We start from the raw sequence: 22,291 nt of genomic DNA on the forward strand, positions 1-22,291 counted from the left end.
CCATTATCACCCCCGTCAACCGAGCGGCAGATCTCTTACGGTGATCTATCGCTCACATTTAAAAATCAGTCACCCAACCACACCCGCACACTGTCGTTCCCCGAATTTACCGTTGCTTTTTCCCGCTACACTGACGTGATCTGCACTGCGTTCCCTCATAGGAGACGCGAGCTGGGCGATTACCTCGCCATCGTGGCAGAGCTCGCTCTCTCCTACGGGGGCGCGCATTTTTACACTTACCACAAACTTTTCTCCGCCAAGTGTGCCATTCGTGTGGCTCAGTGGAACCAGTGCCCCTACTGGGGCGCACTGGACACTGAGTTGCATAACAGGGTTTTCTTAGGCGTTCGGAATATTTCCTGCGCGGTATGTCGCTCAGTAGCGCATCCTACAATCGGCTGTCCCCTAGTCACCCCCTCTCTTCCCTCATGCCCAGTTACGCCTCCCAAATCCACTTCCTCTGTTCCGCGCCTGCCAAACCGCCCAGCCAACCAAGCTCACGGGCAACCCAGCAGTCTGGAGGCATGCAGGAGTTTCAATTCTGGCAGATGTTCCAGGCAGCGTTGTCGCTTCCTGCACGTGTGCCTTTTCTGCAGCGGTGCACACGCTCGCATTGTATGCCCGATGTCCCAAATGCAGAATAAAAATTTTAAAAATTACCTCTCGACTCCCGTGAACGTTTCTTGTTTGTCTTTCGAGTTGTCTTCGCACCCCGACATTCAGTTCACGGACTACCTTCTGACCGGTCTCTCGAACGGCTTCGACCCCGGCGTTATCAGTCTGCCATCACGCAGCTTAATTTGCCCCAACCTTCAGTCCGCGCTTTCCGAACCAGAGTCAGTCGATCTCCTTATTAAAAAGGAGATTGACGCAAAATTCATTATCGGCCCTTTCGAAGCTCCCCCGTTTTCCGTATTTCGCATCAGCCCCATCGGCGTAGCAACGCGTAAATTCTCTGGCAAAAAGCGCCTCATTTTCGATCTCTCGTCACCGCACGGCTCGGCCTTTCCAAGCATCAACAGCCTCATTCCAATTGAGGAATTTTCGCTGCACTATCACAACATCGACCAAGCCATTACTTTAATAAAACATGCAGGTCGTGGAGCTTGGCTAGCCAAAGTCGACATTACATCCGCATTTAAAGTCATGCCCATCCACCCAGACTTCTGGCACCTTTTCGGCATTCAATGGCGCAATAAATTTTACTTTTCTGTCCGCCTTACTTTCGGCTGCAGAAGCAGCCCCAAAATCTTCGACATGTTGTCAGAGGCAATTTGCTGGATTCTCTCTAACAATTATGCAATTCCCTACTTAATCCACCTACTAGACGATTTTTTAATCATCTCGTCTCCCGACTCGTTTCCAGCTGCGCATCTAGCAAAAGTCCAACAGGTTTTTAAAAAACTCGGCGTCCCCCTTGCCCCAGACAAAACTTCAGGACCGAGCACTTCCATCGAATTTCTCGGAATAAAATTAGACTCTCTTAAATTCCAGGCTTCACTGCCCAAAGAGAAAATCGACAGAACAATCGTCATCGCTTCCTCGCTGTTAGCTAATCCCCGCTGCTCCAAACGCGAGCTCCTGTCCGTTCTCGGCCATCTGAATTTCGCGATGAGAATAATCCCGCAAGGTCGCCCGTTCGTTTCACACCTCCTCTCTCTCGCGTCCACCGCGCACGCTTTAGAGGACATGTTATCCATATCCAGCCCCTGCCTTGACGAGCTGAGCTTATGGATACAATTTCTCAAGCAATGGAATGGCTTGTCATTTTTCTACAGTGACATGTCCTCCTCCCCCGTCGATATTCACCTTTTCACTGACGCCGCCCCTTCTGTAGGTTTCGGAGGCTTTTACCAGGGTCGTTGGTTTGCATCCTCTTGGCCCCCCCAGCTCTTAGAGATTCCGCAGGCCTTAGCATCCTCTGCACTTTTCGAGCTGTATCCACTGGTCGTCGCAGCATCCCTATGGGGGAAAGAGTGGTCGGCTTCCAGTATTATGGTACATTGCGATAACGAGGCCACGGTTCATTGCATTAACAAAGGCCGCTCTCACTCCCCCGCTTTAATGCCGTTCCTCAGACGCCTCATCTGGATCTCAGCCTGTGACCAGTTCATTCTAACTGCCAAACACATTCCCGGAGCAAAAAATCAGATTGCTGATGCCCTTTCTCGTTTCGCTTTCCAGAAATTCAGGCAGCTGGCGCCCGAAGCAGACCCCTTGCCAACTCCGATACCTCCCTATTCGGAGCTGATATTCCTGTAAACCACCCACTAACAACCCTCCTCGATGCATCTCGAAACTCCATCATCCAAGCCGTCTCCCTTAGGACCCTCCAATCTTATCTCACTGCATGGAAAAGCTTCAAGGCGTTTCACCACGCGTTCAACATTCCCTTTCCCTCATTTTCCGTAATCTCCATCACCTCCTTCATCTCCTTCCTAAACTTGTCAAAAAACCTCCAAGCAAGCTCAATTAAAGGTTACATGAGTGGGGTCCAGTTCTTCCACAAGCTCATATTCAACTCTCCATCCGCAGCAATAGCCAGCTCCCAAACATCTATGCTCATCAAGGGCATTCAAAGAACCCAGCCTGCTCGCCCAGACGCCAGGCAACCTATAACCCTGGATATACTGACCAGATGCATTTCCACCCTCCGTAAAGGATATCACTCCAAGCACGTCGATCGCACGCTCGACTCCATGTTTATCCTAGCCTTTTTCGGCTTTCTAAGATGTTCTGAAATTTCCACCACGTCCATCTTCAACCCGTAATACATCCAACGTTATCTGACCTATCAGTACTCGATTCAGAGACGATCTCATTCTTAATTAAACAAAGCAAGACGGACCAAACCAGGAGGGGACATTTCATCTACATCTTCAACCTCCAGTCACCGATTCAGCCTTATCAGACCCTTCTAGCCTACCTTCACTTCAGGAAATCTCAGACCAAAACCACATCAGACCCTCTCTTCGTGGACGAATCTAACCGCCCAGCCACACGCTTCTGGTTCCAAAAACACCTCAAAGCCGTATTGCTCTTGTCTGGCATTCCCGCAGACCACTTTTCCGGCCACTCCTTCCGCATAGGCGCAGCAACTACAGCCGCCCAAAAAGGCCTATCGCAGTCTCAAATCCAAGCACTAGGGCGCTGGACGTCGGAAGCTTTTAAGAGCTACATCAGGTCAGATCTCTCAATCATCAGGGAAGCCCATCGAACCCTCATTTCCCGAATCATCTAAGAATCCATCCTTCACCCACATGGGCTCGAACCTCCACTATTCAGCCTTCATCTCCCTAGCGGGAGATCTCACGGTCACTGCAACCGCCTCAGCAATCACCAGGGATTCAGACCCAGCCTGCAGGGGCCATCGCCCAAGTCACAGGCTCTGCCACAGCAGACTCTTCAGCAGAAGCCTCCATCCAAGACGTCGAAGCCAGCGTCGCCGCAGCGATCGCCTCCGCAGAGGCCAGTGCTTCCATCCAAATCATTGAAGCCAGCGTCGCCGCAGCGATCGCCTCCGCAAGAGGCCAGTGCTTCCATCCAAATCATCGAAGCCAGCGTCGCCGCAGCGATCGCCTCCGCAGAGGCCAGTGCTTCCATCCAAGTCATCGAAGCCAGCGTCGCCGCAGCGATCGCCTCCGCAGAGGCCAGTGCTTCCATCCAAGACGTCGAAGCCAGCGTCGCCGCAGCGATCGCCTCCGCAGAGGCCAGTGCTTCCATCCAAATCATCGAAGCCAGCGTCGCCGCAGCGATCGCCTCCGCAAGAGGCCAGTGCTTCCATCCAAATCATCGAAGCCAGCGTCGCCGCAGCGATCGCCTCCGCAGAGGCCAGTGCTTCCATCCAAGTCATCGAAGCCAGCGTCGCCGCAGCGATCGCCTCCGCAGAGGCCAGTGCTTCCATCCAAGTCATCGAAGCCAGCGTCGCCGCAGCGATCGCCTCCGCAGAGGCCAGTGCTTCCATCCAAGTCATCGAAGCCAGCGTCGCCGCAGCGATCGCCTCCGCAGAGGCCAGTGCTTCCATCCAAGTCATCGAAGCCAGCGTCGCCGCAGCGATCTCCTCCACAGAGGCCAGTGCTTCCGTCTAAGATGTCGAAGCCAGCGTCGCCGCAGCGGTCGCCTCCGCAGAGGCCAGTGCTTCCGTCTGAGATGTCGAAGCCAGCGTCGCCGCAGCGATCGCCTCCGCAGAGGCCAGTGCTTCCATCTAAGACGTCGAAGCCTGCGTAGCCGCAGCGATCGCCTCCTCAGAGGCCAGTGCTTCCATCTAAGACGTCGAAGCCTGCGTCGCCGCAGCGATCGCCTTCGCAGAGGCCAGTGCTTCCATCTCGTGTTGTGCCATCTACAACTTTCTAAGGATCAAGCACAACAGCAGCTCTCTCCCCAGCAGGAACCTCCATCAGGTGCTCTACTTCAGCGGGATCCCTCCTTCAGTAGCCCCCTCCTTCAGTATCAGTCCTCATCCAGGGACACCCACGAAGAGGGGTTAATTTTAGATAATCTCTGAATTCCTAGATTTACACCCTCTACGGGCACTAAATCTACTTCCAGCCGCTCATGGGTTTCAACTTCTCACCACTCCAGCAGGCATCCTCTCTCCATATCAGTCTCAACCATCCTTGGAGGAACCCCTGCCCCAGTCTTGCCTCATCTCAAACCACACCTTCTAAGGAGCCACCATCCTCTTGTCCTTACCCGAACGCAGTCCACGCCTCCATACTGTCCAGCACCGCGTTTGGGGGGGTATGCGTACTCCGGCGGCTGTCCAACTTCTTGCTTTATGGGGGGTGTGCTCTGGGCTCAAACCGGTTCCGAGCTCGGCGCACTCACCCTGACCAAGGTGTAGTGTTTCGGGTTCGGATAGATCTGGCGAGCTCGGAGCCCGCTTCCCGGACAGCACGCCAAATACGCATAACCTTCATAACCAAGCTCTTGCTTTATTATCCCTATCAACATCGCTGTTATCTGCGCAGGTGAACTCGTGAAATGATGTTTAATTAACAAAGTTCGGGAGGAGCCGTAGCATATAATCAGCCGGCTGGTCCACAATCAGCAATCACTGCACATACACAATTAGCCATAGCGAGCTCGCTCATAAATAGAGAATCCATCTTACCTGCTCGATCTCCTAAGATTAAGCATCCCTCCTCCACCCCGGCTCCTCTCCCAAACTCACTTTTCTTTTGCAAGAGCCCCGGGGGGTGTGCTCTGGGCTCAAACCGGTTCCGAGCTCGGCGCACTCACCCTGACCAAGGTGTAGTGTTTCGGGTTCGGATAGATCTGGCGAGCTCGGAGCCCGCTTCCCGGACAGCACGCCAAATACGCATAACCTTCATAACCAAGCTCTTGCTTTATTATCCCTATCAACATCGCTGTTATCTGCGCAGGTGAACTCGTGAAATGAGCTGCGTTAAAAGGGATGGTTCTCTCAAAAATGAAAATTCTGTCATCATTTACTCACCCTCAAGTCATTCCAAACCTGTATGACTTTCTTTCTTCTGCAAAAACACATAAAAGATATTTGGAAAAAACGCTGGTAACTAAACTACATCGGACCCCATTGACTTAGACTGTATGGACACAAGTATCTTCTTTTGTGTTCCACTTAAGAACGAGTCATACACAAGTTTTCAACTACATGAGGGTGAATAAATAACAGAATTGTTATTTTAGAGATTAACTATTTTTTTAATAATGAGAGAGAGACAGGTGTTGACACTTGACGTAAATGTAATTGTAAATAAAAGCGAAAGCATTCCTCTCTATTTAAAATAGTTTAACTACCCAGAAAAAAGTTGACTACTTATCTGAAGTGAATAAGACTTCGTGGTATAATTGTGAACCGGCTTGCGTGCCACATTCTCACCAGGGTGTTATTATGTACTGCAGTGTGCACTTAGATGTCGTATTTAATCTAACATGAATGGGAACAAGGCTGTGAGGGAAAGACATACAGTCTGATAAAAAAACCCTCATAAGGTTCCAGTGTTATTTTCACACTCTGTGTGAGGTAGAAAAACAACACAGACAATAGAAAGATCTTAAAGTGTTATTATTTAATTATCATGTCTGGTTGTCAGACGTAGGATCTTTGTGTATAAATCATAATAGTCTTTCCAATCTTTTTAATGTTATGTTGGCTTTACTGTGGTCATAATTGAGGAATAAATGGAAAATCATGTAAAGGGAGAAAAACAACCCCAACTGCTGGATATCCAGATCTGTATACATTTCTTTGTTTTGATGAACACAGAGAAAGATATTTGGAAGAATGCCTTGAACTATTGACTAGCATAGCAGGAAAATTGCTTTATAAATTTCTTCTAAATTTCTTTGTTCTGTTGAACACAAAAGAAGATTTGTTGAAGACTACCCATGTCATTTTTCCTACTATGGTAGTCAATGGTGGCCAAGAACTGTTCGGTTACAAGCATTCTTCCAAAAATCTCTCTTTGTGTTAATCAGAAAAAATTAATATATACAACTCGAGGGTGAGTAAATCCTGATAGAACGCTTGATTTTTGGGTCAACTGTCCCTTTAAGACGTCTTGCACTTTATGTATATTTTGTTTATAAAAGAAAAAAATCATATGCATACTTAAAATATCCTTTGTTCTCTCTAAATAGATCATCTCCCAGAGAAAATTCACCAAAGCCCTGCTTAAACAAGGCAACACAGTCGGGAAGTCTTCTATCATGGTGAGCAATTTCCAAAATCCTAGATTTATCTGTTTGCCTTATTTCGTGGACTCCTTATGCAAACATACAAAAGAGCACAACGCAATCCTAATGTTGTTTTTCAAACATGTCATAGTCTCCCCTTTAAAAACATTTATGAAGGACGTACTTGAAACGATCAATGCCACTATTGAACCTTAACAAACGCATACTGACCTGTCAATATACCCAAGAACCCTCCAAAGGGGTCAGATCCAGTAGTGTAGGCAGGTTATGAAACAAAAACGCTCGCTCAGAAAAGCCAGAGGAGTTTGTTAATGCACATTGACAGAGCACAGCGGCAACAGTTGAGCGTGTACAGCACAGCGGGTGAGGGAATAAGATCTATAAAACAAATGTCAGACTTCATGACAGGCTCTGATTCAGTTTTATCTCTTGTTGAAAACAATTCATCACTCTCAATCTCTCCAGATCACCGCCGAAGAGCTGACGGGAAATAACGATTATGTGGAACTCTCATTCAGTGCCAGGAAGCTGGATGATAAGGTACGAGCATCTGTGCAACATCTTCCTGGTATAAAATGCACTCTCATGGCAACAATCATCAGATTTACGTGCGATGAGTTGTTTGTATTTTTTATCATTTCTCTCCCTAAATTTGATCAATACAAGTCAATATTTTTCATTTTTACTGACCATCTCAGAATTCTGATTTATATTTTTGGCCGCTGTGCCAATTTGTCTGTTATCTTTAAGGAGGTCTTGCTGTCATGTCAAATACTGTATAGTTTATGACTTCTATATCCTTCAAGAACAGCCTCATTTGAAGCCTGCGTTACTTCGTGAGATATCTTGTCAGGGATCTTGGCATCTTGTTAAAATGAACTTCAGCCACTTGGTTCTTACATGGGAACCCTGTGGAAGTATATGCAGTGACAGGTGTCATACTGGAAGAGCGCAAGGATTGACAGACACCACAACATTTAACACTTAACATTAGTTGAGAATAAAAGCGTGGATTCCATTTTATTTCCTTTAGTACTATGAGAGAATAAAGCAAGTTTCTGAAGCACTGTGAAAATATAATGCAGCCTGTCTGTTTCTTCTGTTAAGGAAATTTTGTGTTCTGAAACTTGCAGTGTGTTTTTATCTCAAAAGATCAAGGAAGGTGCGATTCCTTATGATATGACACCTTTCAGTGATTGTTTACAAATTATTCAACTTGGATATGTGTTCAAAAGAGTAAACTTGAAGGTTTACACCAGCTTGACTTAAAAAACAGGAATCCCAATGTCTTGGCCAATGGCTCCTTCTGTTGGTATGTTTTTTGTGTTTTATTGTGTTCATTACTATTCCATACAAGTTGCTGCTTATGTTATTTTATGCACATTTAAAAGCAGATTTTTCTTAAATGATTGCAGATTTTAACAAGTGAGTACACACAAAGCCGCAGAAGAAATGTACATTAACATCATTTTTATTTATTTAATCAGCAATTCTAGATGTATTGTGGTCATTCCAGTGTCTGTTGAATTTCAACAGAAACAAATCTCTGGAGTGACAGAAAGTCATCTAACAGCAATGTGAAAGACTGACAGCCTGTCAAGACACGAACACCGTGATAAAAATTTGAGGTTGAGGTTAACACATAATTATTTTACTTTTCCCAAATACATACAAATATCACTGTTGTATTAGAAGTGAATATGAATTAGTTTTCTTTGCAGTATTTAAGGTCTGAAAAGGGACAGAGAATCTTTTCTGTTAATTCTGTTTCTCCAGTTTTCACTTACTGCAAATAGAAACAATATTTTATTTGAAATTTGGGAGAAATATTATTAGGTCACAGAATGAAAAAAGAAACCGATCAATTTACCTAAACACATACCTATAAATAGTAAATTCAAAACAACTGAGAATAATTTGGAAATGGTCTCTTTTAGATTTTTAACCAAACAAACAAAGAAAAAAATAGTTTTGTATATACTTAACACCACAACAAAGTAAAGATTAAATCCCCTTCCACCAAAGAGCAAACAACATAATCTTTGAACTTTTAAAACTTCCTAAATATATGTAAAGATATTACTGTTGTATTTCAATTGTACAGAGTACTGTTCCGGGAGACACAGTCAACTCTTGTCGCTAAGGTAATTACAAGACTGAGATTAATAAAAGGGATTTAATACAAGCATAACAAATGATCCACAGGAGCATGTCGGTTTCATGCTGAGGGTGTTGCGTGCTGCTTGACAGGACGTCAAGAGAGAGAAGAGGAAAACCGGTTAAATCATTTTTCACTGCTAAGTCACAATCCTTTAGCGTGATTCATATCCTCGCATCAAAGTAATTAAAACTTTCATTAAGTGCAGAGGAACGGGAGATCAGAGCCACGCACTGTCAAGATTTCCTGATAACTTTTGACAAGTTTCTGTTTCATTCGTCATCCCTTAACTTTTGCTGAGTGACTATAGAAGCGTTTAAGAGAGTGTAACAAAGGCACATTAGTAGTTCAGTCTGTAATAAACATCTTTGAAAACTAAGCAGTGAGCGGTCTGTTTTGATTCTTTTGTGCATGTGCTTCTTTAATGTGTAAGAGCGTTAGACTGTTAGTGTTCTCATTCAGCAAGCTCTCAAAACCCCAAAGGTCGGATTTTTTTATCTGAATGAAAATGACTCCTAGATATTCAGTGCCCTTAAGATCATTCAGCAATATCAAGTCTTCTTAAAGGTGAAGGGTTTTTTATAAGCACTGTTGGCCAAGACAAATCCAAGAGTAGACTACTAGTAGAAATGCAAACAAGGTTTTCTCATCTGTTACTTTAATTGTTTTATCTTTTACTCGTAAATAATCTATTTTGTATTTGGTCAGAAATGGCTTGCGTTTCTATGGACCGATTCGTTGTAGTGTTGGTGATATAAACAATGCTGATGGTATTTAGAGTAACAGTTAGACATTTTGAAGATACTTTGGTCCTTACATTCTTTATTTTGTGACACTGGACTATAATACAACTTAAACAGAGATGAAAAAAAAGTGAAGTAGTTACATATTAGTATCTCACTTCATGCATCATAGATATAGTGAAAGACAAATTCTACCTTCCTAAAACCCTTGTGTGTGATACCATCAGCTGACCTCTGTGTTTCTGTTGTTCCCTCAGGACTTTTTCAGCAAGTCTGATCCATTCTTGGAGATCTACAGGATAAATGATGACAACACCCAGCAGCTGGTGCACAGAACAGAGGTAAGACAACAAGGTGCTCGAATCTCTCCACTGGCTACCTGTCTTACAGAAATGATTTCAAGACGCTCTTAGTACATTTTAACTATGCACAGACTTAATCTGATTTATTCTCATATTTTCTTTTTCGCTGTTCTGTGTACATCTGTGTGTGTGAAAATACAGTTTATGTATTCTGTAAAGGTTTGCAAACAACATTTTTTGTTAATAACTGTTATAAACATTTTCTCAATTCTCAATTGATATTTTCTTGAATATTTCTTTTAATATTCTTTGCTTAACCAACACTGAAGTAATACTCTCACTCTGTCTGCACACAGACCATCATGAACAACCTCAATCCTGTGTGGAAAACCTTCAAAACGTCCATTAACTCGCTCTGTAGTGGAGACCACGAGAGAATACTGAAGGTACAGTATGATTTGACAACATCTGCTGTACGAGGTCTCAATCGAAAAATTTGTAGTAAATTGTATTTGTTTTTACCGAAAACATATCCAGATCTGTTTTAATTTATTTTTCCACCTACATTGACATTTGCAATTTATGTTCTGGGCAGAGCAATCTCTTCAAAGCAGCTTACAAGAAAGTACATGCATTGTTTAGATTTGATTAGATTTCGTAGTGCTTTTATAAAAAGAATTTCCTGCCCTTTAGTCGCCAATTCCTCTACCGGATTTTGACTAAGAATGGCACTTTAGCACTTTGGAAAGGCATTTATATTGCAATTACGAGATCCATAAAAGTATAACTTTTCCAAATGTAGAAAATGCTTCCTAAAACTTAATCAATGCGAATCGCTGTAAATAATATTAAGATGCACTGAGGTGTGTTCATTGTGTAAATATTGTACATCCTATTACTGTGAGATGACAGAGATTTGTCAAAATATGTGTGGGTAATATTAATTGTAATTGTTTTGCTGTGTTTGTTTTGGTTTGCCAATGTTTAATTCATGCTTTTTGATAAAAGTAGTAACCTTTTGTCCATATTTGCTTTTATTAGACTTGATAAATAAGCAATTACAGATTTACAGTATTGTATGCGAGTGTGAGTGTTTGTGGGTGGGTGAGTGAGTGAGTGAGTGAGTGAGTCGGGACTCATGATGCCGGCCAGGCTTGCTTTAAAAAACAAACTTAATTGGAGTATTTCTAAACCTTTGTAGGTTTCAGTGATATAGTGCACAAACCTCAGTGCTGATGTAACCAGTTTGACTCGCCCCGCATGGGCCTTGAACCGGCGTCGGTCCGGATGTCTCTAGCGTCTGTCGCTTGAGCGTCTATGTTGGTCGGTTTAAACACGGTGAGGTTGGTGAGGTTTAAACACTGCACAGCTCTTCTCTAGCTGGCCTCCGTTACACTGAGATAGGATTAAGGTTCAGTCACATGGCATAATAACATTACATCGGGATGTGTGCATGTGAGATTTCGGAAAGAATCTATTAGGGTGTTCCCGTGTGTTTATTACCTCTCTGGTCTCTGCCCTTCTTTTGCTTGGTTTATTTCTTTATAATTTATGAAAGACTGCTTAGTGATTTCCAAAGACCCCGTACTCACCATGAACTGTGTCCGTTTAACGTTAAAATTCTCAGGATGCGTTACAAACATCCCTTAAGGGTCTGTATGCCCACTCATAGTAAATCACTGTATGCCTGCGAGTGGTCTCTCTTCATGACCGAACAGAGCTCAAACCCTATCGCAGCAAACTGCTCTGCCTCATTAAGTACCAGTCATCCTCCGTGCCATCTGCAGAATCACATTGGCGGACATAACCCAACTCACAGCTGGAGCCCACCCGCTCCCCAGGCCCGCTGTTATTAGACTGCTGCTGTCATACAGTGCGGTAAACATGTTCTCATTTTAAGATCTTGGACGAAGACTCTAAACATCCACGCCTATATCAATGTCTAATGGTTGTGGACCCTGCCACGTCTTTGTCTTTTTTATTGTGTGCCTCAACGGTTCAATGTGTAATTTTTTGGACGATCTATTGACAGAAATGCAATATAATATACATACATACAACTGTCTTCAGAGGTGTATAAAGACCTTACATAATGAAGCGTTATGTTTTTTATTATCTTAGAATGAGCTAGTTCTATCTACGTGCACCGCGGGTCTCCTTACATACAGTAGATTTGGCCATGTTGTTTCTACAGTAACCCTAAATGGACGAACTGCTCTACAGAGCGTGTTTCGTAAATACATTATCGCCTTCAGCAAAGGAACGTGACAACATCTTAGTCCTGTGTCCTGGAGAGAGCCGTTGGTTGCAATTCGCAACCTCACCGCTAGATGCAGCAAAATTCTATACACTGAACCTTTAAGCATTAATAAATCATCTATTGAGAAATTCAATTAAAAATGAACTATTCTTTATTTTGACTTATTGAAACAAATGTATTTTAATATTTAGAAAAAATATCATATGACCCCCTTTAATTTTAGTGGTTTGTATATGATATTGTCCTTCATGTCAGCACTTAAGTAAAATACGATGAAATGCATATTTTATACAATCAAAACCTCATTCACAATGCCAACTTGAATAGTTGCAACAACATTCTTTTCTTATTCAATTCTTTGACTATTTATGGTTGTCCAACTGCTCTGTTCTTGCACACAAAAGTATGTAGTAAGAAATTGGACTCGCACTCTGTTGTGACCTCATCCTTTCCAACAATATTATATAAGCGAGTGTCCTGAATATTGCAGAAATTCATCAAGCTTAATTAATTTGTAATGTCACCTTATGTTTAATGCATGGATGAACGGGGAACAGACTGCTCCAGTTCTCTATTCTGTATGTTTGGGTTCCAGTCTTTTCTGGCGTTCAGAGCTTTCTGTGGACCTCATATAGGCAATCACACCGTGGCTTCGACTAGATGCTGTGCAAATGTAATTTATTTCTGTTCCAGAGGAATGCTTAGAAAGATTGTTTTTAAACTAGAAGTTATTGAGGAAGCAAACGTGTCGGGTGGAAAGGGTTTATTTAGTTGAAATGGTAATTAAAATAAAAGAAGCACAAATTGTTTTTCTATTGGATGGCAAAGATTGGGTGCTTTTACACCCAATACAAGTGAAATTGGCATTTTTTTTACTTGTACAGTGTGAATCGTACAAAATAGTAAAATTGTTAGAAAAATGTATAATGAAATCCCACTCAACCCCTAAACTAGCCGTTTTGTACTGAAACATAACGATAAAACGAAACTAAAATCTTATTCTTAGAAATCTTGGCCATCTCGTTAGATTTAATTGACACGACTGTGTGTTGAAAATGATGTCTCAAATGATGAGCAAAATATTATATTGAATATTTGATTAAAGATTACAAACGTTCAAATAATTCAAAACAAAACTGGGATTTTTCAATAAGACAGTAAATAGGTCAGTTTTGATGTTCGCCTTTGTTCATTTTTTATATCCCTTTCGCCAGTGTACAGTGTGGGACTGGGATTCGAATGGAAAGCACGATTTCATTGGAGAATTCCAAGCCACGTTCAAAGAAATGCGGTCAGCGATGGATGGCAAACAGGTAGATTTTTTAACACGGGTCATGAAAAATGGATGAATTCATCAACACACATATCTTTCATATCTGGTGCGCACTGTCACAAAGCAACTGATCCGTGAGCCAGGCAGGGTTTTTCATCTAATTGGCTTTCTGGTTAAGAGCTCCTTAAAGATATTCAGTGCAGGATAAGTTCAAGATAAATAGGGACTCAGTGTGAAATATAAGGTTTATTTGAGGTGATTCTGATGTGGGCCACGTTTAGTTCATTTTATATTTCTTCAGGCTGTGAGAACTACCCACCCATATGTCAAATCACAACTGTTAGTTTTCATTATCTACAAAGATAATCTTCTGGTGTAAAGAAGAGTTCTCTATCTTTTGCACTCTCTCTCTTTCTGTCTGCATACATGTTAAATATCTAAGTGGCAATTTAGGGCTATTTTTTTCATCATTTACTCACAACCATGTCATTTCAAACCTCAAAGGAAAATATTTTGTAACCAAACAACATTGGACCCCATTGACTTCCATTGTATAACCACAAAACCAGAGACATTTCTCGTATCACACAAATCTCGTATCTTTTGTTCAACAAAAGAAAGTCATACACGTGTTTTGATTGACATGAGGGTGAATAAATGATAACGGAATTCATATTCCTGGGTAAACTATACCTTTAAGACTTTAATTTGTACTTTGTTGCTTTTCAGGACTATTGTGTTTAACTGAGTTCACCTTCAAAATGAAAATCCTGTCATCATTTACTCACCCTGTTGTCATCTTCATCTGTGATTTTCTTTTTTCTGCAAAACATGTTGGTAAGGATGCAATACCAATGCAAGTCAATGCGGACCAAGGTTTTCTGTTACCAACATTTTTCAAAATATCTTCTTTTGTGTTCTGCAGAAGAAAGTAAATACAGATTTGAAATGACAAGAGGGCGTTTTAATAATGACAGAATTTCCATTTTAAAAAGTGAACTATGGCTGCAATGAAGTGTACACAAAGTAAATAACTGCAATTGTTAGGGATAAAAATAGACCAAAAAATGTTTTTTCTTCTTGTCAATGATAAGCATGTTGTTCTGTGTAAAGGGTAGAATTATTTCCTGCACAACCGCAGTCATTTTGAATGAAAGTCGCTTTAATTCCTTACTTAAAGTTTTCAACGTGCTTCCACTCCATTAAAATGACTGTAATGTACTTCCTATTCTAAAATATAGCACCAGAAATTGACTATTTTATTACCTCTAAAAACTCCATTAGAAAGTATATCTTCTGGTTTGAAAGCAATAAACCATTGTCTTTTTAGCCGTCTGTGAATTGTATTTCCGCTAAAAAGCCGCAGTTGGATGACATCTGCTTCTGAAGTCCCAAATGCTCCGAGCCGGTATCTCAGCTCCGCAGGCAACAGTACCAGATTCTGCTAATTGTTTTAGAATATCCCTTCCAGGCTCAACAACATTTCTCATTATTATGACTGAAATTGTTGTTTGTGAATCTATTGTCTGCTCGAGCACTTGTCTTGGCCTTCTGTGCTCCAATGGGAAGCCATTACGCATCATCCCATACATTCTAATGAAGCTGTTGCAATGTTTGGAGTGTCCCTATTTCCCAGGGATGGAAAGCTAATGGTTATGTTTTCTTAAACAATGACAGGTCCAGTGGGAATGCTTAAATCCAAAATATAAAGTCAAGAAGAAGAACTACAAGAACTCTGGGATTGTCATTTTGAATCAGTGCAAGGTAATATTTGCATTATGGTACTGTATGTTGTCCTATTTTTCAGAAAGTGTCCGTGTCAGCGGAGGTGTTGTAGGTGACAGCGGTTGAAGGTGGGAACTTTACACAGCTCGATGTCTTTTCACTCGGCTAAAATGTGAGATTCTAGCGCTGACAGTGGCCCGTGAATTTGACCGCAGTTGACATGAATTGGAGGTGATGGGAAAAGATAACAGCATGAGTTTATGCTCCAATGGTTTTCTGATAATGTGCCCTTTTACATCCACAGATAATTAAGATGCATTCCTTTCTGGACTACATCATGGGCGGTTGCCAAATACAGTTTACAGTAAGTCCAGAGTACTCCATACAGAGAGAAAGTCCATACAAAAGTCAGCTGAGCTCGGTGTTTAGTTGATTTTGTCGACTAGTTATGCAGCCAATAGTCAATTGTGTTAATATGTTTTGCATATCCCTTGTGTTTATACCAATAAATCAAACCAGTTATTCTCATTTGGTTTCCCTGATATTAGCACGCTGCCGGTTTTGTTTAATGAATTATTATTGTTATTGTTAGTCAGAGCACTTCTAATTTATTACTCATTACCATGTCAGCACTAATGGAAACAGGAAAAATAAAGTGTCATTTCAAATGTTCTGTTTTGGCATAATAATAATAATAATTGTCTCACCTGTAGCACTGAAGTTATCTTCACATGATGTGAACTCTGTAGTATTTCATTGTTTATATATTTTCCTTAAAACTGCCGTCTTTTTAAACTGTTTCCAGAATTACTTAATATTAAAAATGAAGTCAAGTACTATTAAAGAATTTATGTCTATTCTATTTTTAGTTTTATTGTATATACTGTATATACTCAGAGTACATAGTGTGTATGTTTGAACACTTTGCGAACACACTTTCTTATTCTGAGAATCATTTTAATCAGAGATGCACCGATATATCGGCCAACAATCGGTATCGGTCGATAAAGGATTTTGTGGCCAATATAGTCTTTCAATCGAAAGAGGACAGTAAAATGCGATGAATTTGTGTCCTGTACATAGAAAATGTTAAGAAACGTGATCAGTTTGATGTTATATATTAATAATCATTATATCAATTAATAACATTCAGAAAGTTATATAATATAATCTTGAGAATCTGTATCGGCAGATATCCCTCGATAATAATCGGCTATCGGTATCGGGAGAGAAAATTTGTACCTGTGCATCTCTACTTATAATACTTTAATCGAAATTGCCACATGCATTATTAATATTAATATCCAGTTCTCATGATACATCACTATATTTCTCTAGAAAAGTAAACCAGTATGATGCCAAAAACATTTGGAAACGTGATCCAAATATGAACATTTGTTCTGCCATCGTGATGCTAGTGCCACACATATTGCAGCCAAGCATGAATTCTAGCAGTGATTTAAATTGGAACATAGTTTAGTGAATGCATCATTATATATAATGTATACTCCAGTGAATATGCTTATGTGTTTTAATTAAATGATATCCACTCTTTTTTCTATAAGTCCCATGCCTGCCAACACTAATGCATTTTTACAGCTACAATCTGTTTACTTTCTGTGGTACAGTTTTTGTTAGGACAAGGTGCTCTGTGGTGAATCCCCATATGGTGCTCACTTACGTTTCCAGCAATTAGCATCAAAGCTCTTTGATTGCTGCTTGTCTTTTCAGGTAGCTATTGATTTCACAGCATCTAATGGGGATCCGAAGAACAGTTGTTCGCTACACTACATCCACCCCTACCAGCCGAACGAATATCTGAAAGCTTTAGTCGCAGTTGGGGAGATTTGCCAAGACTATGACAGGTAAACAGGCTGAACGGCCAATCAAATCCCAGCTTTAGCGCTCATGGTTCTTGACTTGTTTTTTCCACACAGCAGTTGTTTACATACGTTCACCCATGATAGGAAACCGATGAAGTTCTTTTTTGAAGAGTGTAGTGTATGATAACCACATTAAATGCTTATTGGAGAAACAGCAGTACAGCCAATGTTGCTCTACAGTAGTCTATAGAAACTTATAAGGGTTGTGCAGTCTCCCAGCATGCACTGCAGAAGAAATCAATTATACATACAATATAATATTGTTATTCTGCCTTTATTAATGCTACTGTTGTTATTATCATAATTGTTTATACGTTGTGTGGTGACAGTTCATTTTATTGAGATTCGGTCACCATTATTAAAGTTTTTGTTGATGTTGAGATCTGTGTGCATTTTTATAACACTATTTTGTTATACGAAAGATCTGCAATGCTTTCTTTGTCATATGTTCAGGAATCAATTATGACAAATGAAGAACACAAAAACTGTACGGCATCGTGTCTTAACATTTCACTCAAATTTTACAGTAAATTCAAAACTTGTTTTTATATCTTTAAAGTGAACACAAAAAAGATTTTTGGAAGAAAGTTGGTAACCGAACAAAACCGGCACCCATTCACTTCAATTGTATGGAGACAAAACCTAGTGAACGGGTGCCGGTTAACCACATTCTTCAAAATATCTTCTCTTGTGTTCTGGGCAAGAAAGAAATCATAAAGGTGTGAAATGACAAGAAGGAAGTAAATGTCAGAATTTTCATTTTAGGGGGGAGCTATCACTTTAAGCACTTTATTTACTCAGTGACTGTTTCCATGCTTGACCCCGTTTTTGGATAACATCCTAAATCTCACCATTTTGGTTACTGTAAATGTAAGTGTAATTTACTGAGGGAGATCACTGGAAAGCTCATTTCCAGCACCACGGAGAGCTCCGGCTTCACTCCAGCCCGAGATGAATAACTGCACATCCATCAGGGCGTTTAGTCTGGAGAAAAGCCCAAATCACAGCACACACTGATTTGGCAGCCGCTAACAATGACAATTATGCAAATCCACGTCCATTACAAATGAGCAGCGATCAGAGGCTATTGAGACAGAAGGGCATGATGGGAAATTTGGTGATTTATTCCCTAGACTCTCAATTCCTGCCGGGTCTAATCTCTTGTCTGCTTTGCTTTCCCATGCAGTGATAAAATGTTCCCCGCATTCGGCTTTGGTGCTCGCATACCTCCGGACTTTAAGGTGACAGAATCAGACTTTTGCATTAACTTCTGTTAAACATAAATCTGTGGAAAACATTAGATTTGACATTTTTACGTTTTAATTTAATTAGCGTTTCTAGATGCTTTGTGGCCATTAGAGTTCAGTGTCTAATGAATTTCATCAAAATCAAACCTCAGGAATAACAACAATGTGAAAGAAGCATGTTTTAACTTTTCCTAAATACATGTACACATATTAGTGTTGTAATGCTTGAAAGTGAATATGAACTTGTTTTCTTTGCAGTACATATTTACTGTTACTTTGACCTGCTTCTCCAGTTTTCATTTTCTGCAAGTAAATGCAAATAGAAACAATGTTTAATTTAAATTTGGGAGAAATATTGTTAGTAGTTCACAGAATGAAAAAACTTTTTGAGGATTGCGTGAATGTTGTGTGCGAAGTTCTCACTGTTTTGTTGCTTTTCAGGTTTCACATGACTTTGCTGTCAACTTAAATGAGGACAACTCCGAATGTGCAGGTACTGTATGATGGAGCTTTTATTCCAATATTAGCCATTCTGGACCAAATATCTTCTCAAATCCTTCCGATCTGCAGATGCATTAATTCCCTGTGTGATCTTTGCCCAGTGGGTCTGGATTTACTCAAAGCCTCAACATAACAATGGCAAAGTCAAAGAGCCCTTCGGTATTGTTACCTCATACTAATGAGATCAAATATATGCATGGCTGAGGTACTGAGGTACGGTATTGACAGGGTAGACACGTTAAAGTTGTATGCATTGAGTTAAATATAAAGTACAGTCTTTGGAGAATTCCTGAATGGGGGAAGCTAGGTGACGTTACTTTCACATCCTCCTCTTCCTCAATAATTAGTACCCAACAAAAAATACGACTGTCAGCACAAAACCAGATGTATGATGCTATAGGGATTATTGCGTCATACCTGTCTGTTGCATTAGGGTCAAAAGCTTGTACCTGGAACTTTAATTTGTTTGAAAATATTAATGTTGGGGAAAATCTAATCCCAAAGAATGACTCCCATTCCCTCCCAACCCTGTGTTGTGTTAATATATTTACTTGCTCTTGGTATCTGCAGGTCTTTATGGGACGCGACTTTCCGATATTCAGATGTTTTGAATGCTTCATATGTCTCGCTCTCCGGATAGAATGAACCCGGATCCGGACATTATGGTGCATTATCGCCACCAACTGTTATGGGTGTGAAACGCGTCATTCATTTAACCAGCCACACCAAAGCACACAGGAGAACATACAGGGACAGTGCCACTAGAATTGAGTTGAAAATTGAAATATATAGTTTATTTATATAAAATGTATTAAGTTGGGAATCATCTTGTTGTTATTATTCCGGTCCCACCCACCTCCGCTGATAATTTTTTCCTATCCCATCCCAGTCACGAGATTAATAGTGATTTTAAGCCTGTTCGACTTGATGCAGCACCGCAAGATCCGACAGGCAGATGACATCAAAGTACCGCAAGAGCGGTATTCCCGTGACCAACGGAAATAACATAAAATATGTTCGTGCATGGTGCATACTATGTTCATTTTGTATTTATAAACAGTACACAAAAAGCACATGAATATATTTAAGAAAAACATAAATATCAATACACATTTATATATAAATTAAATTACATTTACATATATAATATGTCCTAATGTGTAAATACAAAATAAAAATGCACAGTGCAGAGACATATTTTTATATAAATACAAACTTTTATTCTAAATGTGATTAATCACTGCACTGCTGTTTTTTGAATAATAGTTTTTCACTTTTGGAGCATATTAAAAACACCACAACCGACATGAACAACATTAAACCGCAGTCGACTTCTATTAAAATCCATAATGAAATATTAATTATTAGATATATAGACACTATATTTATTGTAAAAAGAAAATATTTCTCAGGTATATAAAAAGGACAGAATTTAAAATAGGATAAACCAAAAAATACTGAGAGCGTTTTAAGGGAATTTCTTTTTTTCAAAATCTACAGTGCATGTGCTCATGAGAAATGGCTCATATTTTATTGCAATTTTGTAACACTCTTCTCTTTTATTTATCCATCCTTCCTGTGAAAGTGTGCAAGCAGACAAGATGTATTTTTAAACTGTTCTCTTAGGGTTGGCTTACATCACCTCAGTCTGTTTAAAGTTTGCAACTCCCTTCTCCTAAAAGACGCCTTCCATGAAAGTAAAGAGGGAAAATGTGAGAACAATGAGTGCCTCCAATGCAGAATTAGATAGAAAAGTAAAGTAATATAAATGATAATTTTGTTGTCGACAGAAAGCCTCCACCGCACCACCTATGCATGTCAATGTCTTGTAACACAAGCCTCTTAGGGATGATGTTGCATTGAAAGTCAACCGAGAAGCTGCAACACATTATTGAAAATGCAGCATTTGTATATAGTTTGTGACTATTTGCCTTTGGTACCAGTTTGTGTTTGGCACTCAGTTGTCCCATGATCATCCCTCTCTTCAGCCGTGAATAGGATGAATTGATCATCTCTTCGATGCAGTGGTGTCACTTGATTTCCCTCGCTATTTCTGTACCACCTCTGTCAGTGCAGACACACCAGGGTGGCGCCCTGAATGGGCACAGACCACTCAGCTTTTGATCAGCCAGCCTCTTCTAAGAATAGCTCATGGCTTGCAGCCTCACCAGGATGCACGCCAGCCCATCTCCCCTAACATCGCTTCGATACTGCCTGAAAAATGACAATGATGGTTATGTTGCGAAGTCGACCATGCGCTTGAAACACAAAATGCTTGCTTGGTGTGAACAGTGTGGGGTACATTTATAAACAACCTTTACTTTCTAACTATTGACAGTCTCTTGGCAAGGCGTGTAGAGAGCATGTCTGCTTTTACACCAAAGAGGCCAATTTGCAGTCTCCTCACTCGTCCAAAGTCACTCATTTGGCAGCAAACTTTTCAAAACCAGAACTTTGAAAAGTGGGTTGTAAACATCTTGCTAAATCAAAGGGTCAAGGTTTGGCTGTTTTGCTTGGGCCAGCATCTGCAGGTGGATTTGGTAGCTGGGTCAATGACATGTAATGACCACTTTTCATGTTGTTCGATCAATAATATCAATAATTGTATTAAGGGCTGTCAAATGATAAATCGTGATTAATCGCATCCAAAATAAAGGTTTGTGTTTACATAATATATGTCTGTGTACTGTACGTACAAATTTTGTATTTATAAAAACATACTGTACATACATGTATACATTTAAGAAATATATAAAAATGAATAAACCTTTTTATATAATTGACATTATTTCTAAATATTAATAAATATATGTAAATATTTCCTAATATGTTTGAATAAATACAAAAATAGTATGCACAGTTCACAGACATATATGAAAACACAAACTTTTATTCTGGATGCGATTAATGTGTGAATAACTGCAATATATGATTATTTATTAGATATTATTATCATCATGGGTTGTTTGAAGAAGAGTATTGGTATAGCTGCTGGATCGGTAGAAATCCATACATAGAAATCATATGTGATATTATCTATTTATGGAGCGCGATTGAGTTTTATTTATTGTTTAAACACCACAGAGCTGGAGCGATTCACACAGCTTTTCTACAGGAGCCGTGTGAATCGCCCAAGTGTGACGACAGTGTATGAAAGAGCTGGACCGATTCACACGGCTTTTTTACAGGAGCCGTGTGAATCGTCCAAGTGTGACGACAGTGTATGAAAGTACGAAAGGTGCTATGAAGAAAGGACATCAGGAGTCGTTGACTTCAAGCTTTTTCAAGAGACGGCTTAGCATGTTTGTCAGTCTCGAAGATCAAAATCGGCTGGAGCGTGCGTCTTTTTGATTTCCCTTTGTGAGGAAGCCACTGAAACGATTACATCCATTGACCTCCAGTATGAAAGTCTTCTCATCTTAATTCCAGCGCTGCACAGCGCGGCACGCCTCCACCTTTAAGCCGCCGGTCATGCATGTTCAAGCTCACAGGTGTTAATTAAAGACACAGTTGGAGAC

The 22,291-nt window shown here is 40.7% G+C and overlaps 1 protein-coding gene across 1 annotated transcript in view; it reads left to right on the forward strand.

The window, feature by feature from the left end:
- Window positions 1-22,291, forward strand: part of cpne4a (copine IVa) — a 54,947-nt gene that overhangs the window by 26,496 nt on the left and 6,160 nt on the right. The window contains exons 4-13 of the mRNA XM_079470054.1: window positions 6,625-6,696; window positions 7,147-7,221; window positions 9,840-9,923; window positions 10,241-10,330; window positions 13,359-13,457; window positions 15,095-15,181; window positions 15,447-15,506; window positions 16,874-17,007; window positions 18,212-18,266; window positions 18,714-18,765. Of these exons, the coding sequence (XP_079326180.1) occupies window positions 6,625-6,696; window positions 7,147-7,221; window positions 9,840-9,923; window positions 10,241-10,330; window positions 13,359-13,457; window positions 15,095-15,181; window positions 15,447-15,506; window positions 16,874-17,007; window positions 18,212-18,266; window positions 18,714-18,765 (808 nt within the window). The remainder of the gene's footprint in view (window positions 1-6,624; window positions 6,697-7,146; window positions 7,222-9,839; window positions 9,924-10,240; window positions 10,331-13,358; window positions 13,458-15,094; window positions 15,182-15,446; window positions 15,507-16,873; window positions 17,008-18,211; window positions 18,267-18,713; window positions 18,766-22,291) is intronic.

The sequence above is a fragment of the Barbatula barbatula genome, assembly GCF_947034865.1.
Source record: "Barbatula barbatula genome assembly, chromosome: 12".
Taxonomy (NCBI): domain Eukaryota; kingdom Metazoa; phylum Chordata; class Actinopteri; order Cypriniformes; family Nemacheilidae; genus Barbatula; species Barbatula barbatula.